The sequence below is a fragment of the Panthera leo genome, chromosome B2, assembly GCF_018350215.1.
Source record: "Panthera leo isolate Ple1 chromosome B2, P.leo_Ple1_pat1.1, whole genome shotgun sequence".
Classification (NCBI taxonomy): Eukaryota; Metazoa; Chordata; class Mammalia; order Carnivora; family Felidae; genus Panthera; species Panthera leo.
The window spans coordinates 31,063,827-31,089,864 of NC_056683.1; the positions used below are offsets into that span (position 1 = coordinate 31,063,827).

General features: G+C 36.3%; 1 protein-coding gene, 1 long non-coding RNA gene and 1 other non-coding gene across 31 annotated transcripts in view; 2 read left to right on the plus strand and 1 right to left on the minus strand.

Moving 5' to 3' along the window:
- TSBP1 (testis expressed basic protein 1) overlaps nucleotides 1–26,038 on the minus strand; it is a 219,772-nt gene that overhangs the window by 163,580 nt on the left and 30,154 nt on the right. For 27 of the 29 annotated variants that reach the window (XM_042938383.1, XM_042938378.1, XM_042938392.1 and 24 more), the window contains 13 exons: nucleotides 25,772–25,792; nucleotides 25,141–25,161; nucleotides 24,464–24,484; nucleotides 21,801–21,821; nucleotides 21,259–21,279; nucleotides 19,065–19,085; nucleotides 18,181–18,195; nucleotides 17,521–17,544; nucleotides 17,039–17,062; nucleotides 16,712–16,738; nucleotides 16,233–16,253; nucleotides 15,764–15,784; nucleotides 2,980–3,000 (listed from right to left, as the gene is read on the minus strand). In XM_042938383.1, coding sequence (XP_042794317.1) covers nucleotides 2,980–3,000; nucleotides 15,764–15,784; nucleotides 16,233–16,253; nucleotides 16,712–16,738; nucleotides 17,039–17,062; nucleotides 17,521–17,544; nucleotides 18,181–18,195; nucleotides 19,065–19,085; nucleotides 21,259–21,279; nucleotides 21,801–21,821; nucleotides 24,464–24,484; nucleotides 25,141–25,161; nucleotides 25,772–25,792 — 279 coding nt within the window. The remainder of the gene's footprint in view (nucleotides 1–2,979; nucleotides 3,001–15,763; nucleotides 15,785–16,232; nucleotides 16,254–16,711; nucleotides 16,739–17,038; nucleotides 17,063–17,520; nucleotides 17,545–18,180; nucleotides 18,196–19,064; nucleotides 19,086–21,258; nucleotides 21,280–21,800; nucleotides 21,822–24,463; nucleotides 24,485–25,140; nucleotides 25,162–25,771; nucleotides 25,793–26,038) is intronic. The other 2 variants (XM_042938375.1, XM_042938372.1) reach the window with 2 other exon arrangements.
- Nucleotides 1–26,038, plus strand: part of LOC122219743 — a 94,485-nt gene that overhangs the window by 63,248 nt on the left and 5,199 nt on the right. The window lies entirely within an intron of this gene.
- LOC122220817 lies at nucleotides 23,684–23,792 on the plus strand. The gene has a single exon (XR_006202997.1). It is a non-coding gene; the product is annotated as a U6 spliceosomal RNA (small nuclear RNA).

The following is a 26,038-nucleotide window of genomic DNA, read 5'->3' on the forward strand; positions in this document are numbered from 1 at the left end:
AAACACAAGTTATTAGGATAGGTTGATATTGATAACAAAATTTACATTGACATTAATCTTACTGATACTGTTTCCAGACGGGAATTTCTAGAATGAAAAAGGGAAAGCAAACTCTAGCCTTTCACATGAGTTATCTTAGTCTCTCTTTTCCAGTAACATAGTCATTTTGAAAGAGTGGCAAGGAACTGACTGGTTTTCCTTTTATCATCCAGTTTCTTTTGGAAATTGAATACCACAGAGCTGGAAAAGCCTTATTTTCTATATATTTTTGCTTTCATTTTCATTCTACTCCCTTCTTTCATTTGCTTACTCTGAGTTTTCCCACTTTTCTCCGTCATTTATACCTTATATTTAGTTGAAAATGTATTTTGTTGAAAAGTAGAGTCAATCCGAAGAGATTTTCCTCTCACTCTTAATTATTTCTTTTTATCAGTTTCATTTTCCAGATGTTATTCAGTAATCCAAGAGACAAAACGTTGGTTGAGGTGTAAGCAAAGATCAGTGCACAGGAACAGCTCCAGCCAGTCAGAAATGAGGATAAATCCTACTTTTCCTGCCTCCTTCCTCAGGCAATAGTTTATGATCTCTGTTATGTCCTTATCATGAGTGTTAAGCATGTAAAGTCTTGCTTTAGGTAGGACATTTTAGCTTACTAGGAAAAAAAATCAACATGATTGCTTTTTCCACCAATCTGTGGTTTGTGTTTTGTGAAAAATGATAAATATTCCAGTAGAATTCTGAGGAGAGGGTGTGAGAAATAGAAATGTCAATCTTTCTTTTGAAATGGAAACAGCTACGTTTAGGAAAAATACCCACAGTGAGTGCATAACAGAAATATCAAACAGAAAGGGAGTTTCTTAGAATTGCAGCGTCTTAAAGTGGATACAGAGAACATGGCTGTCATTGATACTGTTCAATGGGTGAAGACAGAAATATACTCTCTTTTATTACCAAAGCATTATTTGTCAGATGCAAGAGCTCCATTTTCGGAAGTGGAGAGAAATGAACTACTTTTTCTTTATATTCTCCTCAACTTCACTGAATAAGAAGCATGTCAGGAATGTTTAAATTCATATGCAAACTCCAGGAGGGCAGTTATTCTCTTCTCTTCTCCCTGCTGTATTCCCAGTGCCTGGCACAGGGTAGGCCCTCAATAAATATATATATATTTGAATGAGTAAGATCTCAATTTAACTTTGCCAACTCAATTTTATTTCTGTCATTAAATTTTCTACCAAAAGCATTTAAAGACTCTAGTAGTGAAAGTAGTAACAACTAGCATATTTTTCTATAGGTGACAATTTACAAAAAATGTTCAGAAGTATTATTTCTAATTCCAGGTCAGCGTTAGCCATTTCATTATTTGATCTGCCATCTATGGGTTTTTTTCTTTCTAAAGTATTCATCATTTACTTTAGAGGAAGTTATTTAATACAAAAACAGGAGAGACAAACTTCAGAATTTTGAATGTCAGGGTCTTTCATGTCCAGAAAAGGATATAACAGGTATGGGAACCAACCCCAGAATTGATGAATAGATATAGAACTTACTTGGGTATTTTTGTCTTACTGTGGAAAAAAAAAATCAAATAAATAAATGAGTGAAAGGTTTCTGGATGAACAATGGAGTTACTTCTTAAACTTTATGCTGGAAGTTTTAGAAATAGGACTTTGAGAAACTACCAAATCTGTATTTAGAATCAATTCACTATGATGCGAGAATAAATATCTTTCAGATCACTCTGCCCCAGTCTTTCTTAATTTGAGTGCCTTTTTGGAAAGAAAGGTTAAGAATGGAATCATTGGGAGATGCTATTTCTTCCTTCTGGTTTCTGTCTGCTAATTCAAACTCTCAAAAAAACATTGACTGATGGGGCGGGTGCCTGTGTGGCTCTGTCGGTTTAGCATCCGACTCTGATTTTCACCTCAGGTCTTGATCTCATGGTTCGTGAGTTCAAGCCCCCGCCTCAGGCTCTGCACTGACAGTGTGGAACCTGCTTGTGATTCTCTCTCTCTTTCCCTCTCTGAACCTCCCCTCCTCAAAAAATAAATATTTTTTTTAACGTTTATTTATTTTTGAGACAGAGAGAGACAGAGCATGAATGGGGGATGGTCAGAGAGAGAGGGAGACACAGAATTTGAAACAGGCTCCAGGCTCTGAGCGGTCAGCACAGAGCCCGATGCAGGGCTCGAACCTACGGACCGTGAGATCATGACCTGAGCCGAAGTCGGACTCTTAACTGATTGAGCCACCCAGGCGCCCCTAAATAAGTATTTTGAAAAACCCATTGATGGGTAAGATTTTTCTCACTTACGCTTTGTTTTCTTATTATTATTCCTCTCTTCCCATCATTTCTTTGGGATGATTGTATTGGTTTATCATGATCATTACTGTGATTCTTGTTGGCTAATTACTGTTCATTATGTTCATTTTAGAAAGGTTTCTCTTTTCCCTGTAAGCATAAGTATCTTAGGGCTGGGTGACCATATTTCTCACTGGGATGGAGGCACTGCCAGACTTTTTGAGTCCAGATTAGATTCCCAGCCTCTGCTGCTCATTAATTGTGGGATCATGGGCAAGTTACTTAGTTTCACTATTTTCTTCTCTTTGTAATAGGAATAACAATACTTACCTGATATAATGTATACGCACATATAAGGCCCTGAATAAAGTCCCTGACACACTGTAATTACTGAATAAGTATTATTTATTATTATACTACCACCATATTAAGTACCAATTTTAATTATAGCCTCCAAATGGACATGGATAGTTGAAAATGGAACAAGTCACTGGAAATAGGAATAAGAAAACAAGAAGCTAGAAGGCAAAGAATGCTGGAAATATTAATAAAACCAGAGGCAGGAATATAAATCTTAAATTTTGGTAGATTCACACTAAAAACAGGACACAAAAGGGCCTCTACATACCATAAAACACCAATGATAATAATGTAATTGAGAGAAACATGGGACTTACTCTTAGATTTCTCAGGTCTTGCTTTAATAAAAAAAAGACAAACAAACAAATTAGTGTGGTTGTCTGATGAAACAGAAACACATTTTCACTGACGTCATTCCAGTAGAAGCATCACACACTGAACAGTAGTGACAAGGGGCATTTGCCTTGGGAATGTTCTGGAAGGAAGGATACAGAGCCAGTGACGGAGCTCACTTTTCCCTTTCCCATCTAGGTCTCTGATTGTGTGAAATCAGGAAATGTGTCGTATCCCAACCTATTTTAATTGAGTTACTTTCTTTCTCTTCCTCTGTCATTTTTCTTTTCTAATCTCTACCCACATTCTCCATCTCTGCAGTCCTTGCCATTGTTCCTTACTTGGTTTGCCCATACTGTCACTCCCTTCTATGATAGCAGGTTCTATCTTCTCTTCATCAAACCCCACACTCAGCATGGTCTCTGAGAGAGCAGACACTTAACAAATCTTTGCTGAATCAAGGAAGAAATTCTCCCTACTGTAGCCAGCATCAGGTTGCTCCCCCTTTCCCTCTGTTCTCTTCAAGCACCCATTAAGAAGGTTCTGTGCCTTGCAGGTGAAACAGGTACGGGGTATTTGAAGGCACACAGTGATCTCTGCTATAAGATGTATGAGGGTGAGCAGAAGAGACTGCTGGGAGAGGGGTGATCATATGACGTTTTGTGCCTAAGCCCTGGAAGGTTTTCCGCTGTAAGATTTTGAAAACTTAATCAGACCAGGAACAATAAGTTCCAAGTTATGTTTTTGTTTTTTTGTTTTTTGTTTTAAATCTAGCAAGAGTTGAAATAATTAATACACATTTGGGGCAGCTTGTTCTTTTTTTCTAGGAAATCATTAAAAGGGCCACGTATGAAAAAAACAAAGCAGAGATCACATGACAAAGTGAGATTTGAAAAGGAGATATCTGATACACTATGACTCCAAGTAATCAAACTATGTGTAAGAATGGAAAACCCACAAAGATTATTGTTTTCTTTCTTTCTTTTTTTTAAATTTTTTTAATGTTTGTTTATTTTTGAGAGAGAGCATGAGCAGGAGAGGGACAGAGAGAGAGGGATACACAGAATCTGTAGCAGGCTCCAGGCTCTGAGCTGTCAGCACAGAGCCTGATGCGGGGCTCGAATCCACAAGCCATGAGATCATGACCTAAGCTGAAGTAGGACGCTTAACCGATTGAGCCACCCAGGCGCTTCTAGATTATTGTTTTCTATGTATGAACTTGGATTGTGCTAATGGTGAAAACTGTTCCTTGAGTGTGTAAGAATGTGTGTGTGTGTGTGTGTGTGTGTGTGTGTGTGTGTGTGTGTATTCTTGTTTACAGTTGAGTAAGCAGCAATTTCACTGAAGTAGTGTTATGAGACTGAACTCAATCTGTGCCGTTTTGGAGCTCAGGTTATAAGTATCAGTGCAGAGTATGAAAATTTTATTTTTCTTGGACCCAGCACCCTGAGGCACTCTGAAGATCAGTGGCTTTTTCATGATGACCTGCCTTCTCTTTGAGATATTGTAAAAAATAATAATACCTCAGGAATCAATAATCATACTACCTATCATGTAACATTTGTCATATTTGTTCCCAACTTTTCTTCTAAGAAAGAAAATAATACAGGGATGGATAAAATTCCTTTGAATCACCAACCCCAGGTTCATTTTCTTCCCTCAATTATGAGTTCAATGTATATCCAATTATTTTTAAAGGTACTTTCATATATATGTGGATACTTAAGGAATATGGTGGGTTTGAATATTTTTGCTTTAATTTGCGTGTCATCTTTTAGTATCATTTTGTATCAAGAGATGTCATTTTGCATCTGGTTTGTTTCATTCAACAGTATGATTTGAGATGTTGCTTATATACACATAGATACGTAGTTTATTTTAAGCTGCTGTGTATTATCCTATCAGTATACATATGTTAATTTATTTTTGACTTTTGATTATTAAAAAGTCACAACAAACATCTTTGTACGTGACATTTTATGTACATATGTATGACTTTAGTGTTTATACCCAGAAGTAGAATTCAGAGTATGCTTTAGATTTAATTTAGATATTGACAAATTGCTGTTCAGAGAGAGTTGACACTTAACCACATATCTCAATAAATATTTGATCTTGTCAAGCTTTAAAATTTTGGCCAGTATATTTTGAGAAAAGCAATATCTCATTTTCATGTTGTATTTTTGATCATTAATGAGATTTGACAATTTATGTTTATTAGGCATTCAATTTCCCTATTTTGTGAACTGTTTATTCTTGTCCTTAAGTCATGTAATTTATTTTTCTTACCGATTGTGGGATTTCATTTATATTCTTAATGCTGTATAACATTGATAACTATGCACACTGCAAAAATTTTCTCTCAACCAACTCCCTCTTGTCTTTTAACTTTGTTTGTACTGTGTTTGGTCCATAAGAAGTTTTGAGTTTTTGTTAGTCAACATTTATTTTACCTTTTTTTCTGGGTATTTTAGAAGGAAGCCTCCTTCCTATCTGAGTCATATATCAATTCTATTATGTTTTCTTAAATGGTAATAGATATTTAGGTATTTAATTCAGCTGGATTTACTTTAGGAAAGTATGAGGTAGAACATCTTTTGACCTGAGACTAATTATTGAATTCTTCATCTGTTATGAGCTCAACTTTCTCATACAATAAGGATCTATCTCTGGGTTTTTGATTTTGTCTCACTGATTTTTTTTCCAGCTTCACTGAGATATTATTGACATATAAACATGTAGGTTTAAGGTGTACAATGTGGTGGCTTAATACACATACACATTGTGGTGAGATTACCACAATAAGGTTAACACTTCTAGTCCCTCACATAATTACCCTTTGTGTGTGTGTGTGTGTGTGTGTGTGTGTGTGTGTGTGTGTGTGTGGTGATAACATTTAAGAGCTCAACAATTTTCAAGTATACAGTACAGTAATGTTAACTTTGGTGACCATGCTGTACATTAGATCTCCAGAACTTATTCGTCTTACAGCTGGAAGTTTGTACCCTTTGACCACCATCTCCCTATTTCTCCAACCACACTCCAGCCTCTGGCAACCATTATTCTACTCTCTACTTCTGAATTCAGCTTTTTTGGATTCCACATATAAATGAGAACATATAGTATTTGTCTTTTTCTGTCTGCTTATCTCACTTAGCATAATGCCCTCAAGGTCCATCCATGTCACAAAAGGCAGGATATTCTTTTTTAATGGCTGAATAATTTTTCAGTGTGTGTGTGTGTGCGTGTGCATAGACCACAATTCTAAAATTTATAATGGTATCATAAATGGTAATATATATGTACCCATTCATCTGTTGATGGACACTGAGATAGTTTCCATGTCTTAGCTATTGTAAATGACCCTTACAGTACCACATGCAGTGAACATAAGGGTACAGATATCTCTTTGAGATAATGATTTTATTTCCTTCAGATATATATTTGGATATAGGATTGCTGGATCGTATTGTAGTTCTGTTTTTAATTTTCTAGGAACCTCATAGTGTGAACTACCAACAGTGGACAAGGTTCCCTTTTCTCCATAACCTCACTAACACTTGTTTCTTTTCTTTACCATAATAGCCATTATAACAGATGTGAGGTGATATCTCATTGTACTTTTGATTTGCATCTCAGTGATGTTGAACATCTTTTCATGTACCTGCTAGCCATTGTATGTTTTCTCTGAAAAAATCTCAATTCAATTCTGCTACTCATTTTTAAATCAGAATTTTTGCTATTGAGTTGATTTCTATATAATACATGAGATATATGAATGAAATGAATCTGTTATCAACTAGGGGGTTTGCAGGTATTTTTTTTCTAATTCTATAAGTTGCCTTTTCATTTTGCAGATTGTTTCTTTTGCTATGCAGTAGCCTTTTAGTTTGGTGTATTTCCACCTTTTTATTTTGTCTATGTTAAGGAGTTTTTCCCTTGATTTTCTCCTAATAATTTTACAGTGTTTGCTCTTATCAATTTTGAGTTTATTTTTGCAAATGGGGTAAGATAGGAGTCTAGTTTGCATGTGGATATGTTGTTTTCCCAGCACCATTTATTGAAGAGACTATCCTTTTGCTTTTGAATATTCTTGGCTCTCTTGTCAAATATTAGATAGCTGTATATGACCGGGTTTATTTCTGGGCTCTCAATTCTATTCCACTGGTCAGTGTTTTATGCCACAACATACTGTTTTGATTACTATAGCTTTGTAACAGTGTTTCAAATCAGGAGATGTGATGCCTTTCAGCTTTGTTCTTCTTACTCAGGATTCCTTTGGTTATTCACAGTCTTTTGTGGTACCATACAAATTTTAGAATTGTATTTTCTATTTTTGGGAAAATTGCCATTGGAAAATTGATAGGAATTGCATTGACTCTATAAGTGGCTTTGGGTAGTATGGACTTTTAACAATATTAATTCTTCTAGTGTGTAAACACATGATATTTTTCCATATATTTATGTCCTCTTCAAGTTCTTTCATCAGCATCCTGTAATTTTTAGAACAGATCTTTGACATTCTTGCTTAAACTTATCCCTGAGTATTTTATTGTTTTTGATGCTATTGTAAATGGGATTGTTTCATTTTTTCCAGATGTTTCATTGTTAGTGTATAGAAATGCAACTGATTTTGTGTGTTTATTTTGTATCCAGCAACTTTACTGAGTTTATTAGTTTTAACAGATTTTCAGTGGAGTCTTTAAGGTTTTCTGTATATAAAATCATATCCTATACATGCAAGACAGTTTTGCTTCTTCCTTTCCAATTTGAATGCCTTCAATTTCTTATCCTTAGCTAATCACTCTGGCCAGGACTTCCAGCACTACACTGAATAGGAGTGGTGACAGTAGGCACTCTTGCCCTATTCTTGATATTAGAGGAAAAGCTTTCAACCTTTTACTATGGAGTATGTTGTTATTTGCGGTTTTTCCTATATGGCCTTTATTATGTTGAGGTATATTTCTTCTACATCTAATTTGCTGAGAATTTTTATTATGAAAGGATGGTGAATTTCATCCAATGCTTTTTTTTATTTTGCATTTCTTGAGATGATCGTATGATTTTTATCTTTCATTCTATTAATGAGATGTATCACATTTATTGGTTTGTATGTGTTGAGCCATCCCTATATCCTAGGGGTAAATCCTACCTTATCATGGTGTATGATCTTATAAATGTGATGGTGAATTTAGTTTCCTAGTATTTTGTTTAGATTTTTTGCATCTTTTTTATCAGGGATATTGGTTTGTAGTTTTCTTTTATTATAGTGGCTTCATTTGGCTTTGTTGTGAGGTTAATGCTGGCCTCATAAAATTTGAGTGTTCCTCCACTTCATCTTTTGGGAAAGAATTTGAGAGAGATTAGTGTCACCTCTTTTTAAGTGTTTGATGTAATTGACCAATGAAACAATCAGGTGTTGGGCATTTCTTTGTTGGGAGGTTTTGATTACTGCTTCAGTTTCCTTACACATTATTGGTCTGTTCAAATGTTATTACTTCCTGTTTCAGTCTTGGTGGGTTGTATGGTTCTAGTAACATCCACCTCTGCTAGGTTATCCAGTTGTTGACATATAAATATTCATAGTAGTCTTTTCTGATCTTTGTGTTTCTGTGGTTTCAGTTGTAATGGCTCCTGTTTCATTTCTGATTTTGAGTCTTTTTCACTTATTCTAGCCAATAGTTTGTCAATTTTGTTTATTTTCTCAGAAAAATAGCTCTTAGTTTCCTTGGTCTTCTCTATTGTTTTCCTGGTCTCTATTTATTTCTGATCTTATCTTTAGTATTTCTTCCCTTCTGCTAAGTTTGGCTTAGTTTGTTCTTTCTGTAATTCTTTGAGGTGGAAAGTTAGGTTGTTTGTGGGTTGTTTTCTTAACATAGGTGTTTTTCATTATGAAACTTCCCCCTGAGAACTGCTTTTGCTGCATCTCATAAATTTTGATATGTTGTTTTTCTACTTTTTGTCTTATGATATTTTTTGGTTTGCCTTTCAATTTCTTCTGTGACCCATTGATTATTCAGCAGCCTGTTGTTTAATGTCCACACATTTGTGAATTTTCTTGTTTTCCCCTTAGTGTTGATTTCTAGTTTCACAGCATTTTGGCTGGAAAAGGTATTTGATATGATTCAGTGTTCTGTGTTTGCTAAGCCTTAAATTGTGACCTAAGATGTGACCTATATATCTGGAGAATATATGTGTGCACTTGAGAAGAATGTTTATTCAGCTGTTGGGTGCAATGTTTTGTATATACAAATGTTTGGGTTCATTAGTCTAAGATATTATTTCAAATCCAGTGTTTCCTTATTGATTTTCAGTCTGTGTATGATCTTTCCACTTTGAAAGTGAGGTGTTGAAGTCCCCTACTATTATAGTATTATTGTCAATTTCTCCCTCTTAGTATTTGCTTAATATCTGTTAATAGTTGCTGAATATATTTAGCTACTCCAAAGTTTGGTGCATATATATTTATAATTGTTATATCCTTTTGAAGAATTGATCACTTTATAATTATATAATGAACTTCTTTGTCTCTTGTAATAGTCTTTGTTTAAAGTCTATTTTGTCTGATAGAGGTACAGCTACCTCTCTGTTCTCTTTTCATTTCCTCATGCATGTAATGTCTTTTGTCATCCTTCACTGTAAGCCTAAGTGTATCCTTAAAGGTGAAGTGAGTTTCTTATAAGTAGCATATACTTGGGTCTTATTTTCTTAATCATTTCTGCTTTATTGAGGAATTTAATCTAATTATATTTAGGGTAAATATTGATAGGTAAGGATTTACTAATGCCATCTTACTGGTTTTTTGGCTGTTTTTTTTTAAGCCCCTTATTTCTGTATTCCTCTTTTGCTGTCTTTCTTTGTGAATGGAAAATTTTCCCAAGTGGTATGATTTGATCCCCCTTCTCTTTATCTTTTATGAATATACTGTAGGGTTTTGCCTTGTGGTTATCATGAAGCTTACATAAAACATTTTATAGCATTCTATTTTAAGCTGATATTTTCAATCCTGTACAAAACTCTATCTTTTTATTTTCTCCTATAGTTTATATTTTTGATATCATAATTAACTTCTTCATATTGCATACCCATAACGAATTATTGTAGCTACAGTTACTTTAATACTTTTATCCTTTAAAACTTTATACTAGATTTAAGTGATTAACACACCACAATGTATTAGTAATAGAATATTCTGAATTTGGCTACATGCTTAACTTTATCAGAGTGTCTTATATTTTAGTATTACTAATAAGTAGCATTTCATTTCACCCCGAAGGATTCCTTTCAGAATTTCTTGTAAGTCAGATATAGTAGTGATGAACTCCTTCATTTTTGTTTGTTTGAGAGTCTTTCTCTCTTCTTCATTCCTAAAAGGCAACTTTGCTGTGTAAAGTATTCTGGTTTGCAGTGTTTTCCTTTTAGCACTTTGAATATATCAATCTACTTTCCTGGCCTGAAAGATTTATGCTGAGAAATTAATTGAAAGCCTTAGGAGGATTCCGTTTTTTTCTCTCGCTGCTTTTAAAATTCTTAGTATTGGGGTGCCTAGGTGGCTCAGCCAGTTGAGCATCCAACTGGCACAGGCTCATGGTTCATGGGTTTGAGCCCCACAGTGGGCTCTGTGCTGGTGATGCATATCCTGCTTGGGATTCTCCCTCTACTCTCTCTCTGACCCTCCCTTGCTCTTTCTCTCTCTCTCTCTCTCTCTCTCTCTCTCAAAAATAAATAAATAAACTTAAAAAAATAAAGCCATCATAGTTTAAAATTAAATAAAATTCTTAGTATTGATTTTAGATATCTGTAAATAATGTGCCTTGGACAAGAATGTTTTGGGTTGAAATTTTGAGGTGACTAACTAGCTTCATGAATTTGGATTTCCAAATTTCTTCCCAGATTGGGAAGTTTTATGTCATTATTTCTCTAAATAAGCTTTCTGCTCTTTTCCCCCCTCTTTTTCTGAGACTTCAAGAATGTGCAGATTGTTTCTTTTGTGTCCTGTCAGTAATTCAGGTGGGCTTTCTTCACTAGTTTTCATTCTTTTTTTTTTTTTTTTTTGCTCTTCTGACTGGATGATTTCAAATGACCTGTCTTTTAGTTCACTATTCTATACCTTCTACTTGGCTGAATTCTTACGGAGCCTCTGTATTGAATTCTTCAGTTCAATTTTTTCTTCAGCTCCAAGTTGTTTTTTTAAAAATGGTTTCTATTACTTTGTTGAATTTCTCACTTTGTTTATGCATTGTTTTCTTATTTTCAGTAGTTGTCTATTGTATAGTCCACTGAATTTCTTTAAGATGGTTATTCTGAATGTTTTGTCAAATAGTACATAGATTGTCATTTCTTTAGGGTCAGTTATTGGATTTTTATTAGTTTCCTTTGATGGAGTCATGTTTTCTTGATTAATGATTGTTGTGGCCTTGTTTTGGTGTCTATGTATTTGAGGGAGTAGGCACCACTTCCAGTCTTTACAGAATGGATTTGGCAGCAAAACTCCACCATTCAGGCCATTAAGAGATTCTGGGTAGGCCTGCTTGTGATGCCATGAGCAGACTTGCTGCTAGAGTTTTCAAGAAAGCAGATCTGGTTCATGGGTCAGCAGATAGGTAAGCCTGTTTTTGGGTACATGGAGACCAGCCAGGTACCTGGGTCTGTGGGAGCAAGCCTGGGCCTGGTCCTTGAATGTGATGAAGGGACTGTGACCTGGGTCAGCATGGGCAGATCTAGATCCTGTGTCCATAGCTACCAATCAGGCATTGGTAACCATTGAGTTATGTCTAGCGTCTTAGTCCGTGGATGTTGGTCCAGTACAGGAATGGGCTTGGAGCCTGGTTTCATGGGACTGGGTGTGGCAGCTGGGGTCGAAGGGAAATGGCTCAGTGATAAGGCTGTCCTGGAGTCTCAGGCCACAGGAGCTCACCAGTGCTAAGGTGTGTGGGGAGTCTGATTCATGGGAGTTTATCAGGAGCTTGATGCCATAGGAGTTCGTTGGTGTGTGCCAGAGTGAGCTGAGGACCTGAGGACTCTCCTCCCCTAAGTGTCTCCCTCTCTGCTGGGCCACCTGTGCATGAAAGAGGGGTGATGTGAGTAATGTGAATCTGTCTCTCCTTCCTTCCTCAGTGGGTCTAATTTCTGTACTTTACCCAGGTGCTGTAGTCCCTCATCTGGAATCCTTGGCTTCTTGAAGGTATTCTCATATGTGGATAATTGTTCACATTGCTGTTTCTGGAGAGACAAGTGCTAGAAATTTCATTGCTGCCATTTTGCTGACGTCACTCTCCTTTACCCCCACTGGTTAGTATACCTCCATTGATTAGTTTTTCTTATGCTAAGACCAGATGCATTCAATCACTATAGTGTTTTAAATGACTTGATAATCAAATGAAATACCTAGGGTGAGCCTTCCCTCTTGGGAACTTCATGTTTATAAATATGTGATTTATTCTTGGATGTTTTTCTCTTTTATATGAATTATAGAATGGATTTGTCAAGATCCACAAAAAATCCTATTGGTGATTTTATTTGAATTTATTGAATTACAAATTAGTTGGGGGAGAATTAACATTTATATGTTGTTGAATTTCCCTGTCTTTAAAAATAGTTTATCTATTTTCAGGTCTTATATTATGTTTTTTAAAGGTATTGTCAAAAGCTAGAGGCAAAGTGAACGCCTAGAAATATCTTTCTCTTCTTTCTTTCTTTCAAGTTGCAATGCTTGGAGGGAGACTTGATTCAGAAGAACTGCTCACATAAATAAAAGATACAGCAGGAATATAAGGGGAACAATCTACAAAGTTGTAGTCAGCTTTCTCATTGTTATCATTAGCAAATAAATAAATTCTGCATTATAATTATGTATTGACAAAGGTCACTACCCATCTATATGTATTGACATTGTTAAAGTCAGCACTAAAATTATTTCCATTAGGGAGGCAGCAGTATAGAGCAAATGGGCTTAAAGTTTTATTTTAGGTCCTTGTGCTAAACTGAGCTATTTAAGAGTAGACAAGACCAGTTGGATGGATGGCTTCTCTTCTGTCCCTCCCTTTTTTCCTTCTTCCTTACTTCCTTCTTCCTTCTGTTCGCCTACTTTTCTTACCTCCCCATATTTCTCTCTCAGTTTATCTCAGGATATAAGATTTTTTCATCTTGTGTAATGTCAAGTGCTCAGGCAAAATGACTGACCTGGCTAGGTTAAAAAACAAGGGGTTCAGTTTGCTTTCTCAATATTTGTCATGCTCTCTCTATAAGACAACACATTTTTTAGAAGTTTATTCTTAGGAGATTTATATTTTGCTTCTTTAGTGAATGGTATAATTTTGTTTTTAAATTCTGTTTTCTGAATTGCTGTTGCTGGCATAAACAATGTTTTAAGTTTTGTTTGCTGTTTTGTTATGTAGCAACTTTGCTGACTTCATATTAAGTATTAGTAGTTTGTTCATTTTTTGTAGTTTTTATGCAGATAATCATAATCTGAAAATAATGATGAATTTCTCCCTTCTCTTTGTGTCTTTATATCTTTTGCCTTTATTTTATTGCACAGACTGGTATAAATTGGTAGTAGTCATCTTGTTATTGATTTTGACTTGAGTGGCAATGCTTCTAAAATTTTATTTCTTAGAATTTTTTTTGTTATATATTTATTTATTTTGAGAGAGAAAGAGCAGGAATGGGGCAGAGAGATAGGGAGAGAGAGAATCCCAAGCTGACAGCACAGAGCCTGACATGGGGCTTGATCCAACAAACCGGGAGATCATGACCTGAGCCAAATCAAGAGTCAGATGCTTAACCAACTGAGCCACCTAGGCACCCCTTGTTTTTTAGAATTCTTAAGAATGATAAAGGAATGGATCTCCTTAATTAGATTAAAGAAGTTCTTATCTATTCCCTTTTAAGAAAATTTTTATTTCTTCCAAAAAGAATTCTGGTTAGGATTCTGTGTTGAATTTTATACAATAATTTTTCTTTATTTTTATAAATGATCATACCTTTTCTTTTTTATCCATGAATTTAGTGAATTTATTGATAAATTTTCTATAATTTCTATCATAGTTATGAGTCATTAAAAATAAATTCTGTATCACTGTGTTTATGATCGGTGTAACATTGCACTGTTTATTTAGGAAATTTGTATCTGTGTTTCTAAGTAAAATATGTCTATGCATTTTTTTCTTACAATCTTTGCCTTACTTTGAAATTAAGGAATAACAACATCATAAAATGAGTTGAAGTGAGTTTCATTTCTTTTGTATTCTTTGGAACAGTTCCAAATATAGGAATGATTTGTTCCTTGAAAATTTGTTCCTTGAAAGTCCTTCCCTGTAAAACTATCTTTTCTGGGGCTTTTTAGGTGAAAGTTTATTTGACTCACTGTTCATTTTATTTTCTAATTATGGATAATTTGGGGGTTTTATATTTCTTTGAGTCAGTTTTGGTAATTCATGTATTTTTTTAATTGGTAATTTTGTTTTTAATGTATTCCCATAGAGTTTTTTAGTGTATTGTTTTATGATTAAAAAAATTTTACTGTGTATGTAGGTAAGTTCCTTTTTTATTCCTACATTTGTGTTTTTCCTTTTTTTCCTGTTTAAATTTTCTCAACAAAATGCCAAGAACTTAATGTTCGTTTTTCCTTACAATGTTTTCCTATTCAGTTTCTGCCCCCTTGGAAATCATTCTACCCCATAGGACCTCTTTTTATGCTTAAGCTCTGCTGTGTACTTTTAATGATAAAAATACATAGCAGCCAAGACCAAAACAGCCCGAAAGAAGGCACTATCCTTTAGTGCCTTTGTTCTACCTGTTTTCCCTCTCCCAATCCCTTGGGTTTTGGATTTTAAAATTCTTTCCTTCTACCCTTTCTGGTGCCTCCACTGAAAAAAGACACTAAATTATTTCAGTCTAGCTTCTGGATTATAATTTCTAGCTGCGAAACCAATAATCCCTTCTGCTGAACTCAAGTGTTCACAGTTGTAGGGTCTGTTCTCAAACATGGACATCTGAGGTTTCCAACCTCATCCTTGGGTCTGCGTCATTGACTCCATGGGCTCAGTATTTTCATCTGTCAGTGAGACTGTTTAGCTGGTCATCTTCCTTGCTCAGGACTCAGAAAGAATGTGTAGAATGTCTCTGTTAACAGTTCCAAATGTGTCCTGACATTATTGAAAAATTTCAAATGCTCTAGATATGTGTTCTTGTGTGGAGAAACTGGCTGGAGCTGAGTGGCAGCCACCCTCTTTAGACTGTACATGATCTTTCCACTATTCCCAGGTGGTGTTCTTCACCTGTTCATTTTCATTATCTGCCTGGGCTCTGTTGGCATCTGAATATTAGTCTGAATTAAATCTTGGGGTTTTAATATTAATGTGACTTAATTCCAGTCTGAGGAACCCCAAGGGATATTGGTATTATATAAAAATCATTTGTAACATAGATATGAGGACCAGATTTGAATTATAGAATGTAGGACATAGTGTTAAAGGCGACTTCTATGTTAAATACCACCTTGTTGTCAGTACTTGATCTGGTTTAAATATTGAGTCACTGTTGGTATCGGTTTCCTGGGAAGTTGAGTTAATAACTGAAGTAATGGGAACTCCTACAGTTATGAATCGAAAAGATTGTCTTGCAGTTCTAATTGGGAGGCCTGTGGGTAATGTGAAAGCAAAAAGTATGGAGACATGAATCTCAATCCTTGGTGCACTTTAAAAATATAATATCTGTGCTCAGAAAAGGTCTCATATTTGACAGGCTGAGAAGTAAAGAACTTACTTGAGGTTCTTTGTGAAATCACTAAAAAAAAGCAAAAAAATATCCATTAATTTTTCTTAAATAGAGAAAACATAGTATTATCTAATACATTCCACTGGTGTCTCTGAGGGGAGGACTTGGGTAGACATACGAGAAAGCATACTTTCAGGGAACACTCAAAAATCTCTCTCCATTTAAACATCCTTTTGGACTTCCTGTCTCAAACTTTTTGCCTACCCCTGCTATTTTTTTTCAGGGTTTTTAGTATTTTTCAGGTTTTTGTTGTTGTCAACCAATGCTACTTTACTCCTTTTCTTTTAATCAGTATTTTCTTAAATTGTCTATACTATAGGGGGAAGCTGGGTAATAGCTTATTACCCAGAATGCAAGAGCAGTGAGAAACTCAAATCACTTTAACAGAACAAAGTTCCTTAGACTTTGAAGAAGACTGCACAGAGAACTATAGTAGAGAAACAAATACAATACTTACTTATTGGTGCCAAGGGCAAACCTTAAACAACAAATTAGATATCAGTGAATAATTGTTTGAAAGGAACAAATATCTTTCTAGGGAAGCATATTTGTGTGGTGAAGAAGTTTGGTAGTCACACAGCTCTTGGTTCAAACTGTTGTTCAGTGAGCGTGTTCTTAGGCAAGTATGTGGCTTCAGTTTCTTAGCCATTACAAAGAGATCAATTGATTTACCCCAAGGATTAAATGGGATATCATGTAGTAGTTAAAGCACCTATGTAGTTCTTATCACTGAGGAGATGCAAAGTAAACATATGCTTGATATTAAGTAAATGTAAGTTTACTTCACAGGATAAGCAGAAAGCAAAGGAAGATGAGAACTATGAGTCTCAGGTGGCTGCACAGGGATGAGAAATGAGTAGGGTAATCACAGGTTCATAGGCCTCATAAAGAACAACAACAACAACAGAAAACAGTAAAAGAACAGACTGAACTTACCACTGTGCACTGAAGGTGGTGGACCAGCTGAAAGACAGAGAAGTATCTTTACAAGCCTTTTCTCTCTCACTATTTTTTTCCTCTCTGTGTAGAGAGTTCTTGTTCACTAGGTCATTATAACAATAGGGACAATGTACCCTTTGGTCTTCATTTACTTTTAATATAAATCAGCAGGATTTGAACTTTCCAAAAAGCATTAATAACCATGGGATTTGGCGACGGGAAGGCAAGTAGTTTAGGAAGTATGTACCCATGTCCAGAAATGCCAACATTGTCAGAGAAAGAAGTTATAGGACCCCACAGTGGAGGAAACATGGAAAGACTTACTGAGGGCAGGTGGAACTGCTCCCTCTGGAAAACAGAACAGAGAAAATTGTTATCTCCTTTTCTTTTTTTCCTCATTCAGTTTTTCAATTTGTCAAGTCCCTTATAACATGTCATTTTTAACTTCTGGGAAATGTTCCCCTCTGATCTTTATTTTGTATGTAAATCATAAAATTTTCATTTCCAAATGAAAAACTGTTCTTCTTACATCATTTTTTCCTTTTCTGTAGATCGCCTCTCATTGATGGTCTTTATAACGAAGCAAAACTTTTTTTCTTTCCTCTTTATGTTTATATAAATCAGTAGTGTTAGAACTTTCTAGTACATCATTAATAACTCAGAGGGACTTTGACAATGAGAGAAGCAAGGGGCCAAGAGTTACCTCAAGCCCTTCGCATACCATCATGTCCAGATAAAGAGGTCTTGGACCTCACTAGAAACCAATTGAACCCTGTGACAGAATTAAATGAAAACACAAGACTTACTGTTTGTGTGAGGAGTTGATTCCACTGAAAAATAAGCAGAAAGATTTCTTATTGCACCCTCCTCATTTACTGTCCTATTCATTTTTTTCTAGTGATGTAGAAATTGGTAAATTTTCTAGTGATGTAACTGCTTGAAAAGGTTTTCTGATCAGGCGTATCTGAACTTTCCAGAAAACTTAAAATCAGCTGGTGGAATTCTGGTTAATGGAGAAGCAAAAGCTAAGAAAATGAGTTTAAAGTTCCTATACTTGAACTCAAGTTTTAATATATATCACTGGACTTTGGTAAGTGCACAGCAAAGAAACAAATATACAACTTACTAACTGCTTGAATAGGTGACCCAGCTGGTAAACAGAAATATTATCTGCATCTTTGTTTTCCCTGTTCATTTTTTTCTCCTTCTATATAGAGAGGGTCCCTGACAGTCTTTAGAGCCATGGAGAAACTTTTTTCTCTGTTCTTTAATTGTTATGTGACTCAGTGAACATTTTAGAAACTTATTAATAACCTAGTAGAATTCTGAGTAATGGAAAAATAGGGGTCAAGGAAATAGGAGCTTTGAACTACTGCGATCACAATGTGGATGGACACATTTTTGTTCAAGTAGGTCTGTTAGGCACTGCTGGAGGTAATTGAGTTCCATCATGAAAGGAGACTTACGAGAGGATTCTGTAGCTGAAAAACAAAGAGAGATGTTAGTGAGGAAAGGCTGCTGAAATTAGTTTTCTGCTAGTTTTCTGAGAGGGAATATCAGAAATGCTCACGGAGGGAGCATCAAACCCTTATAGGTATTGCAGTGCACAGTGCTGGGGAACACAGCTGCCATCATGCCTTGTGGGATTCTGCCTCCTGCTTAGTCTGAGAGGCTTCAGGAAAGGGAGATGATTTTTCTCTTCCCCTTTGCAGTGACTGGTAACTGCTTAAAATCCTACAGGGGACTGGTAATTTAAACTGCTGTTTTTACTTTTCTTCTCCCTATTTCTGCTATCCTGTGTAAACTTTCACATATCCACACACTCGTACAAATGTCCTCCCTCCTTTGTTGACAAGTCATAATAAACTTCAGATGTTTTCATCCGATTTTTTTATTTATACAATATATATTATTCACAGTAGTTTGGGTTATTAAGTGGGGTTTGTATTCCCCTTCTTTTTTTAAAAAAATTTTTTTTAACGTTTATTTATTTTTGAGGCAGAGAGAGACAGAGCATGAACGGGGGAGGGTCAGAGAGAGAGGAAGACACAGAATCTGAAACAGGATCCAGGCTCTGAGCCATCAGCACAGAGCCTGACGCGGGGCTTGAACTCATGAACCGCGAGATCATGACCTGAGCCGAAGTCGGATGCTTAACCGACTGAGCCACCCAGGCGCCCCTGTATTCCCCTTAATTCATTCATTCCTTGGGTGGGGGTGCAGCTAGGTAGTGGAATAAGCAAATGATGGAGAAACCTGAAAGTCTTTACCTACGAGACAGAAGTAAAGGATTGTAGACCCTGTAGGAAGCCAAAGGAAACTATTATATAGGAGCAGGTATGGAACTTACTGGTCATTTCTGAAGTTTCCACTGGTGGAAAAATGGAAGGGAAAGAAAAGAGAGAAATTAGTGTGTGTAGAACTAAGTGAACTCAGTTCTCCTATGATGAGCTTAAAAAGGGTAACTGTAGAGAGGATGCAGGGAGCTGTAAAACCTGCCTGTTAGCTCATTGTGATGTCTGGACTTAAGCTCCCACCTCTGTGCTTTGCATCCTCAGGCTTCCTTCTGCTGGTCTGGGGCAGGAGAGTGGCTGTGCTCCTTCCAGTCCACTCCTTTCTGGGGTGGTAAATGCTTGAACTTTCTAGGGGTTCATAATGTCTTAAATTTGTACTTCTGTGCACTTTTGTCATTTTCATTTTCATTTATCTCTTTTTCCCACCTAACTGTTTAGTTGATCTGAAAAGTTTTCTTCCCACTCCTTTCTTTTTTTACTACTCCCATCTGAAGCACTCATTTTTGTTCATTAAAAAAAATAATCAGTGCATTTTTCATTTTCTCCAAATGACCTGTAATTTAAGGGAAAGCTAGGAATGAATAAATGTAGAAGTATAATTTTCATTTATATATTACTCTTTGTTTTAAGTGTTTACACATAGGGGAGAGGGGATTATGCAGGAAAGAAAAGGGAAAGGGAATCCATGTACCCATATAGATTCTCAGGCACATGGTAGTTATTTGGGGACTTTGGGCCAAATGAAACCCTTCCTTTAGCCTCAGTGAGGTCCTCTGAGGTGAGCTGGCTTATGGTTTCTCCCTTATAAGAATTATGAGAACTTTTTAAAAATTTTTTTAAACATTTATTCATTTTTTGCGAGACAGAGAGAGACAGAGCATGAATGGGGAAGGGCAGAGAGAAAGGGAGATACAGAATCCAAAGCAGGCTCCAGGCTCCGAACTGACAGCATAGAGCCTGACACGGGGCTTGAACTCACAGACTGTGAAATCATGACCTGAGCCCAAGTCAGACGCTTAACTGACTGAGCCACCCAGGCGCCCCTTTGAGAACTTCTAAGGCTGTAAGTCTTGGTGATAATTAAGAGTACTGAGAAAGGAAACCCTGATTTAGGAGAATAGTTGAGAAATGATGGCTTATGTTCATTTATAACAGGAAGGTATTTAGAACCAGTGTTTAGAGCAGGCAGCATCCAGTTTTAGTGGTCATAGTGTGGTTGTGTGGGAGACTGCCTGCCCTCTCCATGTTTTGAGTTCCTTTCCTTAAGGTGTCTTATAGGACTGTAAACTCCATGTCGCAAGAGATCAGCCAAATCTTTCTCTTTTTTATTCATGACTTTGTCTCCAGGCCTCAGCTCAGTTTCTGATACAAGAGCTCACCTAGTTGAAGGAATGTTTGAGTACATCTGACTTGCCTTCTGATAATGTTCTTGTTTAGCTTACACTCTGGAATGTTATCACTTAATTTCCAGACTCAGAATTCCCAATGAACCAAAGTTTGTTTTGATATTCTAGAATTTGACACTGTTTTTGCCCTGGCTAGTCACAATATGAGTTTACCTTTCACTGTCTTTCACTTATGGTTTGTGAATACCTGATGCATCTGCCAGTTCCTGTAGTTGGCAGCCCACCTCCTGTCATATCCTGTTCCCTGAAGCTGTGTGTGTGTGTGTGTGTGTGTGTGTGTGTGTGTGTGTGTGTGTTGGGTATTTGGGGCAGGTGGACAGGATAGGACATGAGGAAAATGGCATTGAGAGAGAAGGTTGGAGAACTCAGGGTACGTTGGATCCTTAGTAGTATTCCCTGGTATACCTTTCCTAGGAAACGAGGAGGAAACCTGATCAGACCTCAGTTTATTTAAATTTGTTTTTTCCGTCTTTTACATTTGTTTTTAAAATTTGCTTTCCGTTTTTCATTTTCTTTATATTATCTCTATTGTGTTTGAGTAGGCCCTTTATGAACTACAAAGCACTTCAGAAATGGAAAGCTACCCTTATTCTTTCTCTTACTTTAGAAAATTCTGTATTGCTATGGAAGCCATTCTGACCATTACTGGGGAAATGTTCTTACTTTTTTCTTTAAAAAAATAACCCTGGAGAATTCTCAGCAAGTGGAAACTGGGATGCATGGAAACATGCCTAAAAACACACTATCCTTATGGTAATGGTTACATTTGGGACTGGAGATAGGCCATCTATACACTGTAGAAGATCAGAGTACACCAGAGGAAAAAGATAGATAAGGGACTTACCATTGGGCCCAGTATATTGCACTAAAAATAGAAACAAACATAAATTACTGTGGTTGTTGAACATGATAAACACACATACTATTGATGTTTTCCAAAGGGGACAGTTAAATAATGTCCCAGAATTACTAAATCCCAGTCTTCAGGATTAAATATTTTTATTGGACTATATCCTCTCCATAAAAATCAGATCTTATTCTAGGAGACTTGTAACCCTGTTTTAGTTGGAAGGAGAACCACTTCATTCTTGCCCTTGACTACTACAGGTGTTTGAAGTAAAATCTTTATTGTATTCCTTTCCTTCTGCTTTTCCCCATCTTTTTTCTCTCATGTCACTTTTTTTCCACTCTCTTGGCTATCCTTCTTTTGTCTTCTTTCTCATTTCTTATATCCTCCCCCAGATTCTCTCTATTGCACCTTTGCTTTGGAATATTCTTCTGATGATTATAGACAAGCTACTATAATCATTACTAGAAAAATGTTATGCTATCTATTATGAATTTGAGTGATATATATGAATTGTTATATATAAATAGGCAACTTACCAATAGGTCCTGGAGTTTGCACTAAAAAGAGATCCAAATTGACATATTAGTATGGGTGTTTGAAGAATAAATTTTTAATTTTATTCTAGGGATGGGGCTTTGGGAGGTAGAGTAAGGGAGAGGAAGTGATAACAGAATTAGAACATTAGGGAGAACTAAACTGGTTATGATAACTATACAACAAAAGAGATATTTAGCCTATATTGCCTGAGATGAGGGTCTCTCTAGAATCCTTGTCAACCTAGGAGAGGTTCAAGACATTAAAGTTTGAAACTTTACACTTTTCTTTCTTGTCAGTAACAGAAGATACTACTTTTTAAGTGGACTGCACCATACTTGTACTAAAATATTTCTGACCAACTAATATGCTCTAGGGTAGGTGTGAAGGTGGATAGCTTTCAGCTTATTGACTATCGCTTTGATTAGCTTGAGTGTCTCTGGGCAAAGAAAGGGTCAACAACACCTTCACTTTTTAATGAGAATTTGGCCTTCGGTTGATTTTCCAGCTCTGATTACACCTACTGTCTTACTTGTAACATTCCTTTTCTTTAAGAATGATCCTTGGTTGGTAAACTGCTTGTGAACTGGGAGAACTATAAATACCTGTTAGAAGGCCATATCTTTGGGCTTCCCTGAGTGTAGTGACCATGTATTTGGGCATGTTCCTTATAGGATCCCTGCAGTTTATATATGTGGAGTTTTTACAGGATATCTTAGCTCCCGGGGCTTCTAAGTCAGGGCAGCTCCTGTACATAGCTATGGACAGCCAAAGACAATAGTTGCTGGGTGGCTCTGTAGACCCCTGCATAGACAGCTTCGAGGACTACTGCCACGAAAGAGGGATGGCTGATGCTGCCTTGGTGGCAAGCTGTGCTTCCTGCCTTAAGTTCTGCTGAGTAGCCTGGTGCCAGGTGAGGACTGGGATCATCTTGTGAGTCTGCATGGTTTATTGCAGGATTAAATATTTTTTCTAAATAGACCACCCGTCTTCCCAGTGGGTGTTTCATTGTCTTTCTCCTCCATAGCTTCATGGCACTCATGATGGGAAATATCTCAGTTCTGACCCATAAACCCCTAAACCTTTAATTTTGATATATTTTTTTTCTATGTGAAAAAGCTAGAAGGTGTCTTACCAGTTATGGATATCCTGGGCTATGAGTTGTAGACAAGCTAGAAATTTAGGTTATTTTGCAAAAATAATTTGTTGGCTTTGACTGGTATCTATAAAAAAATTGCCCTTGATCCTGGAATAAAACTCCTAGGACACCTGCCTTTGGTATAAGCCACTAAAATCTTTGGAGAGAAAATCATTTCAAATTTTATTTGTTTCTTCAGTTTTCCTATATTTTCTTACTTTTTTTTTTTAGTTTGTGAGTCCTTGTAGCTTTCCTTTTCTTCTCTTTTTCAGTTTTATTTATATTTACTCTTCTCCTGCCTCCAGCTCACTTAATCTTTCTTCTTCCAGTATTGTTCCTACTTTTGTTCTTTTAAATTTCTTTTGATTTTTGTCTTTTTAACATCTTCATTGTCTGTGTGTTACTTTTGTTGCATTTTCTCTCACTTCCTCTCCCCATAAGTCTTTGTGTCCCTGGTTTCTAATATTAGAAGTTCATGGTTTCTCTTGCTAATAACCTATTAGAGCACTCAAAATAGTAGTGGAAACAACTCAACTAAGAGTCAGCACAACTTCAGTCCTAACTTCATTATTAATTGTCCTCCTCCCCTTATTTGGGAGTAAACAAATTTTTATGGGAAACAATTTTTCCATCTCTAAAGATGGGTATAATATCTGCTTTACCTACCACCATTGAAATGTTGGTAGGCCCAACAAAATAATGCATGTGAGGGGTAGAAAAACTGTAAGCCGTTACAGGAATCACAGAGTGCTCACTTCAGCAGCACATATACAAAAATTGGAGTGATACAGAGAAGATTAGCATGGCCCCTATGCAAGGATGACTCACAAATTCCTGAAGGAATCATGCAAAGAATGACCAGGTACCTATACAGGACTTATATTCATTCTGTCAGGTGAATGTGGGGAACCTCAAGTCATATTTCTTTACTTTTCTAATTTCAAAAATTCCTAATTTTTATTAGGAATACTGTAATCCAGTGTGTGAAGATACAACTATTTGCTCTTAGTTTAAAAATATGTAATTATGAACGACTATATCTTGGAACCTGTTACTTATAATGTTTCTATGGAAAAATGCAATAGGGTAAGTTGCTAAAAATTGGTGACAATAAACCCATGTGTCCTGGAGAGAACTTTTCAGAGCAATTAGAAATAAAAAGAATTTAAGATTTGCGTTATTTTGAACATAATCTAGTAACAAATTATTTGCAGGAAAAGCAAGAAGTTTAGGTACTGTGTTCTAAATCTTTATTACAGGTTGGTAGTAAAGCTAGATTATATAACTTAGAAAAGACCATTCCTAGGGGGTTATTTTTTGATATTGTATTTCAGCTTCATAGTTAATATCTTTTTATTGAAGAACCTGGTTGAATCTAACCTCTGGGAATTCTGAGTGGGATAATGAGACAGTGGAAACACTTGATCCTGGGGTTTGTGAGCACGAGTCATTGAAATAGAAATTGACTGACATTCTAAACATTGTAAAGGACCAAAAAGCATTGTAATTGAGGTTTAGGTGACTTACCAATGGTTTTTTGAGACAGCTCTAAAAAATAAATAAATAAAAGAAAAGAGAGAATAAATTAGTAGGTGCTCTTGGGCTCTGGAGGCCATAGTTCTCATTTATATGCTTTTCCTGGTAAGAATCTGTACCACTAAATTTGGGCTCAGCTGCAGTGGGGTAGTAGGGAAGTTGAGGTGTGTTTTTTTTTTGTTGTTGTTTGTTTTTTTGCTAAGATGCTAAGACAATCTAATATATATAAGGGCCTCTTTACCTAATGCATCCACTGAGAGGGTAAGTAGCAAAGGTACTAAGTAGGGGACCCTACTTTGGCCTATTTAAACCCCTGTAGATGGTTGGAAAAATCCTTCTCTGTTTAAACTTAATTTTCTTCCTCTCTCCTATTATTTCACTTCTTTTCATTTCACTCTGTTTTTAAAAATCCCTTGCTGATGTTGATAAGCCACTGGAAACCTTTAAGGGTTCATCCTCCACTTTACAGTTTGTGTTTAGTGGTGGAATGTACATTCACATGATTATTAATGACTTAATGGAAATGCTAGGTAGAAGAAAACAAAAAAGGCCAAGAAAATGTGGACCCACAAACCCCTGAAATCCCAACATGGGATTCAAGGAAAGGTCCCTAAGATACTGCAGGAAATTAAAATTATTTACAGTGAAGAATCAGACAGTAAACTTACTGATAGGTCCTGTACCGCCAGCTGAGAAACAGAGAGGGAGAAAATCAGTATGCTTCATCACTGTGAAGGAAATAGCCATTCCCCAAAACTTACTCTAGAGGGAGTGTCATAAGTAGAAACCCTAGGAACATCATGGGGTTGTTTGCCTGGCAATCTTTGAATAGGTTCCCTGTTGTACAATATAAGGGACTTATAGGAATAGACCACCCCCTCCACCAGCCTTGTTTTCAGTGATGTTTGAAACCTTTAGAGGATTGGGATAGACTCATTCATACTAATTTATAATGTCTCCTTTAAAAAATTTCCTCTCTCTCTCTCTCTCTCTCTCTCTCTCTCTCTCTCTCTCTCTCTTTCTCATTTCATTAGGGGCTTACTGTTAATTGAAAAGTGAACCTTCCCTACTGCCAGGGCATTATGGCTGCTATTAAGAGGGTCCTTTTTTCTTTTCTTATGTTAGCCGGTGGGCTTTGCAGTCTGTCTATTTCATGCATAGCTTCTTTGAAATCTGTGTAATAGGAATGCTAGGGAAGTTGAGAAACATGGTATCAAGAAAACAGGGTAGGTCAATACTTAAGACTTTGAAGGTAAGAAGTGAAAGGAACCAGAGTGGAGAAACAAATTCGATACTTACGAATTGGTGCTGTGAATTGCACTAAAATACAAAGAAGAGGAAAATCAGTGTGGTTTGACATTATTAGAATGCTCATGCCACCAATATTCTTTTTTAAAGAACCCAGTGAAGCAACTCAGAGGGAGAATTACTACTGCAGATAGGTAGGTAATTTTAGCAAAGGAGCCCCATACCCCTCCCACCAGATCAAGTCATTCAGTGTTCATCTTAAATGGCAGAGGGAAACGTATAGAACCTGGGCTGAAGGTTGTTAGTCTCCTTCACTTT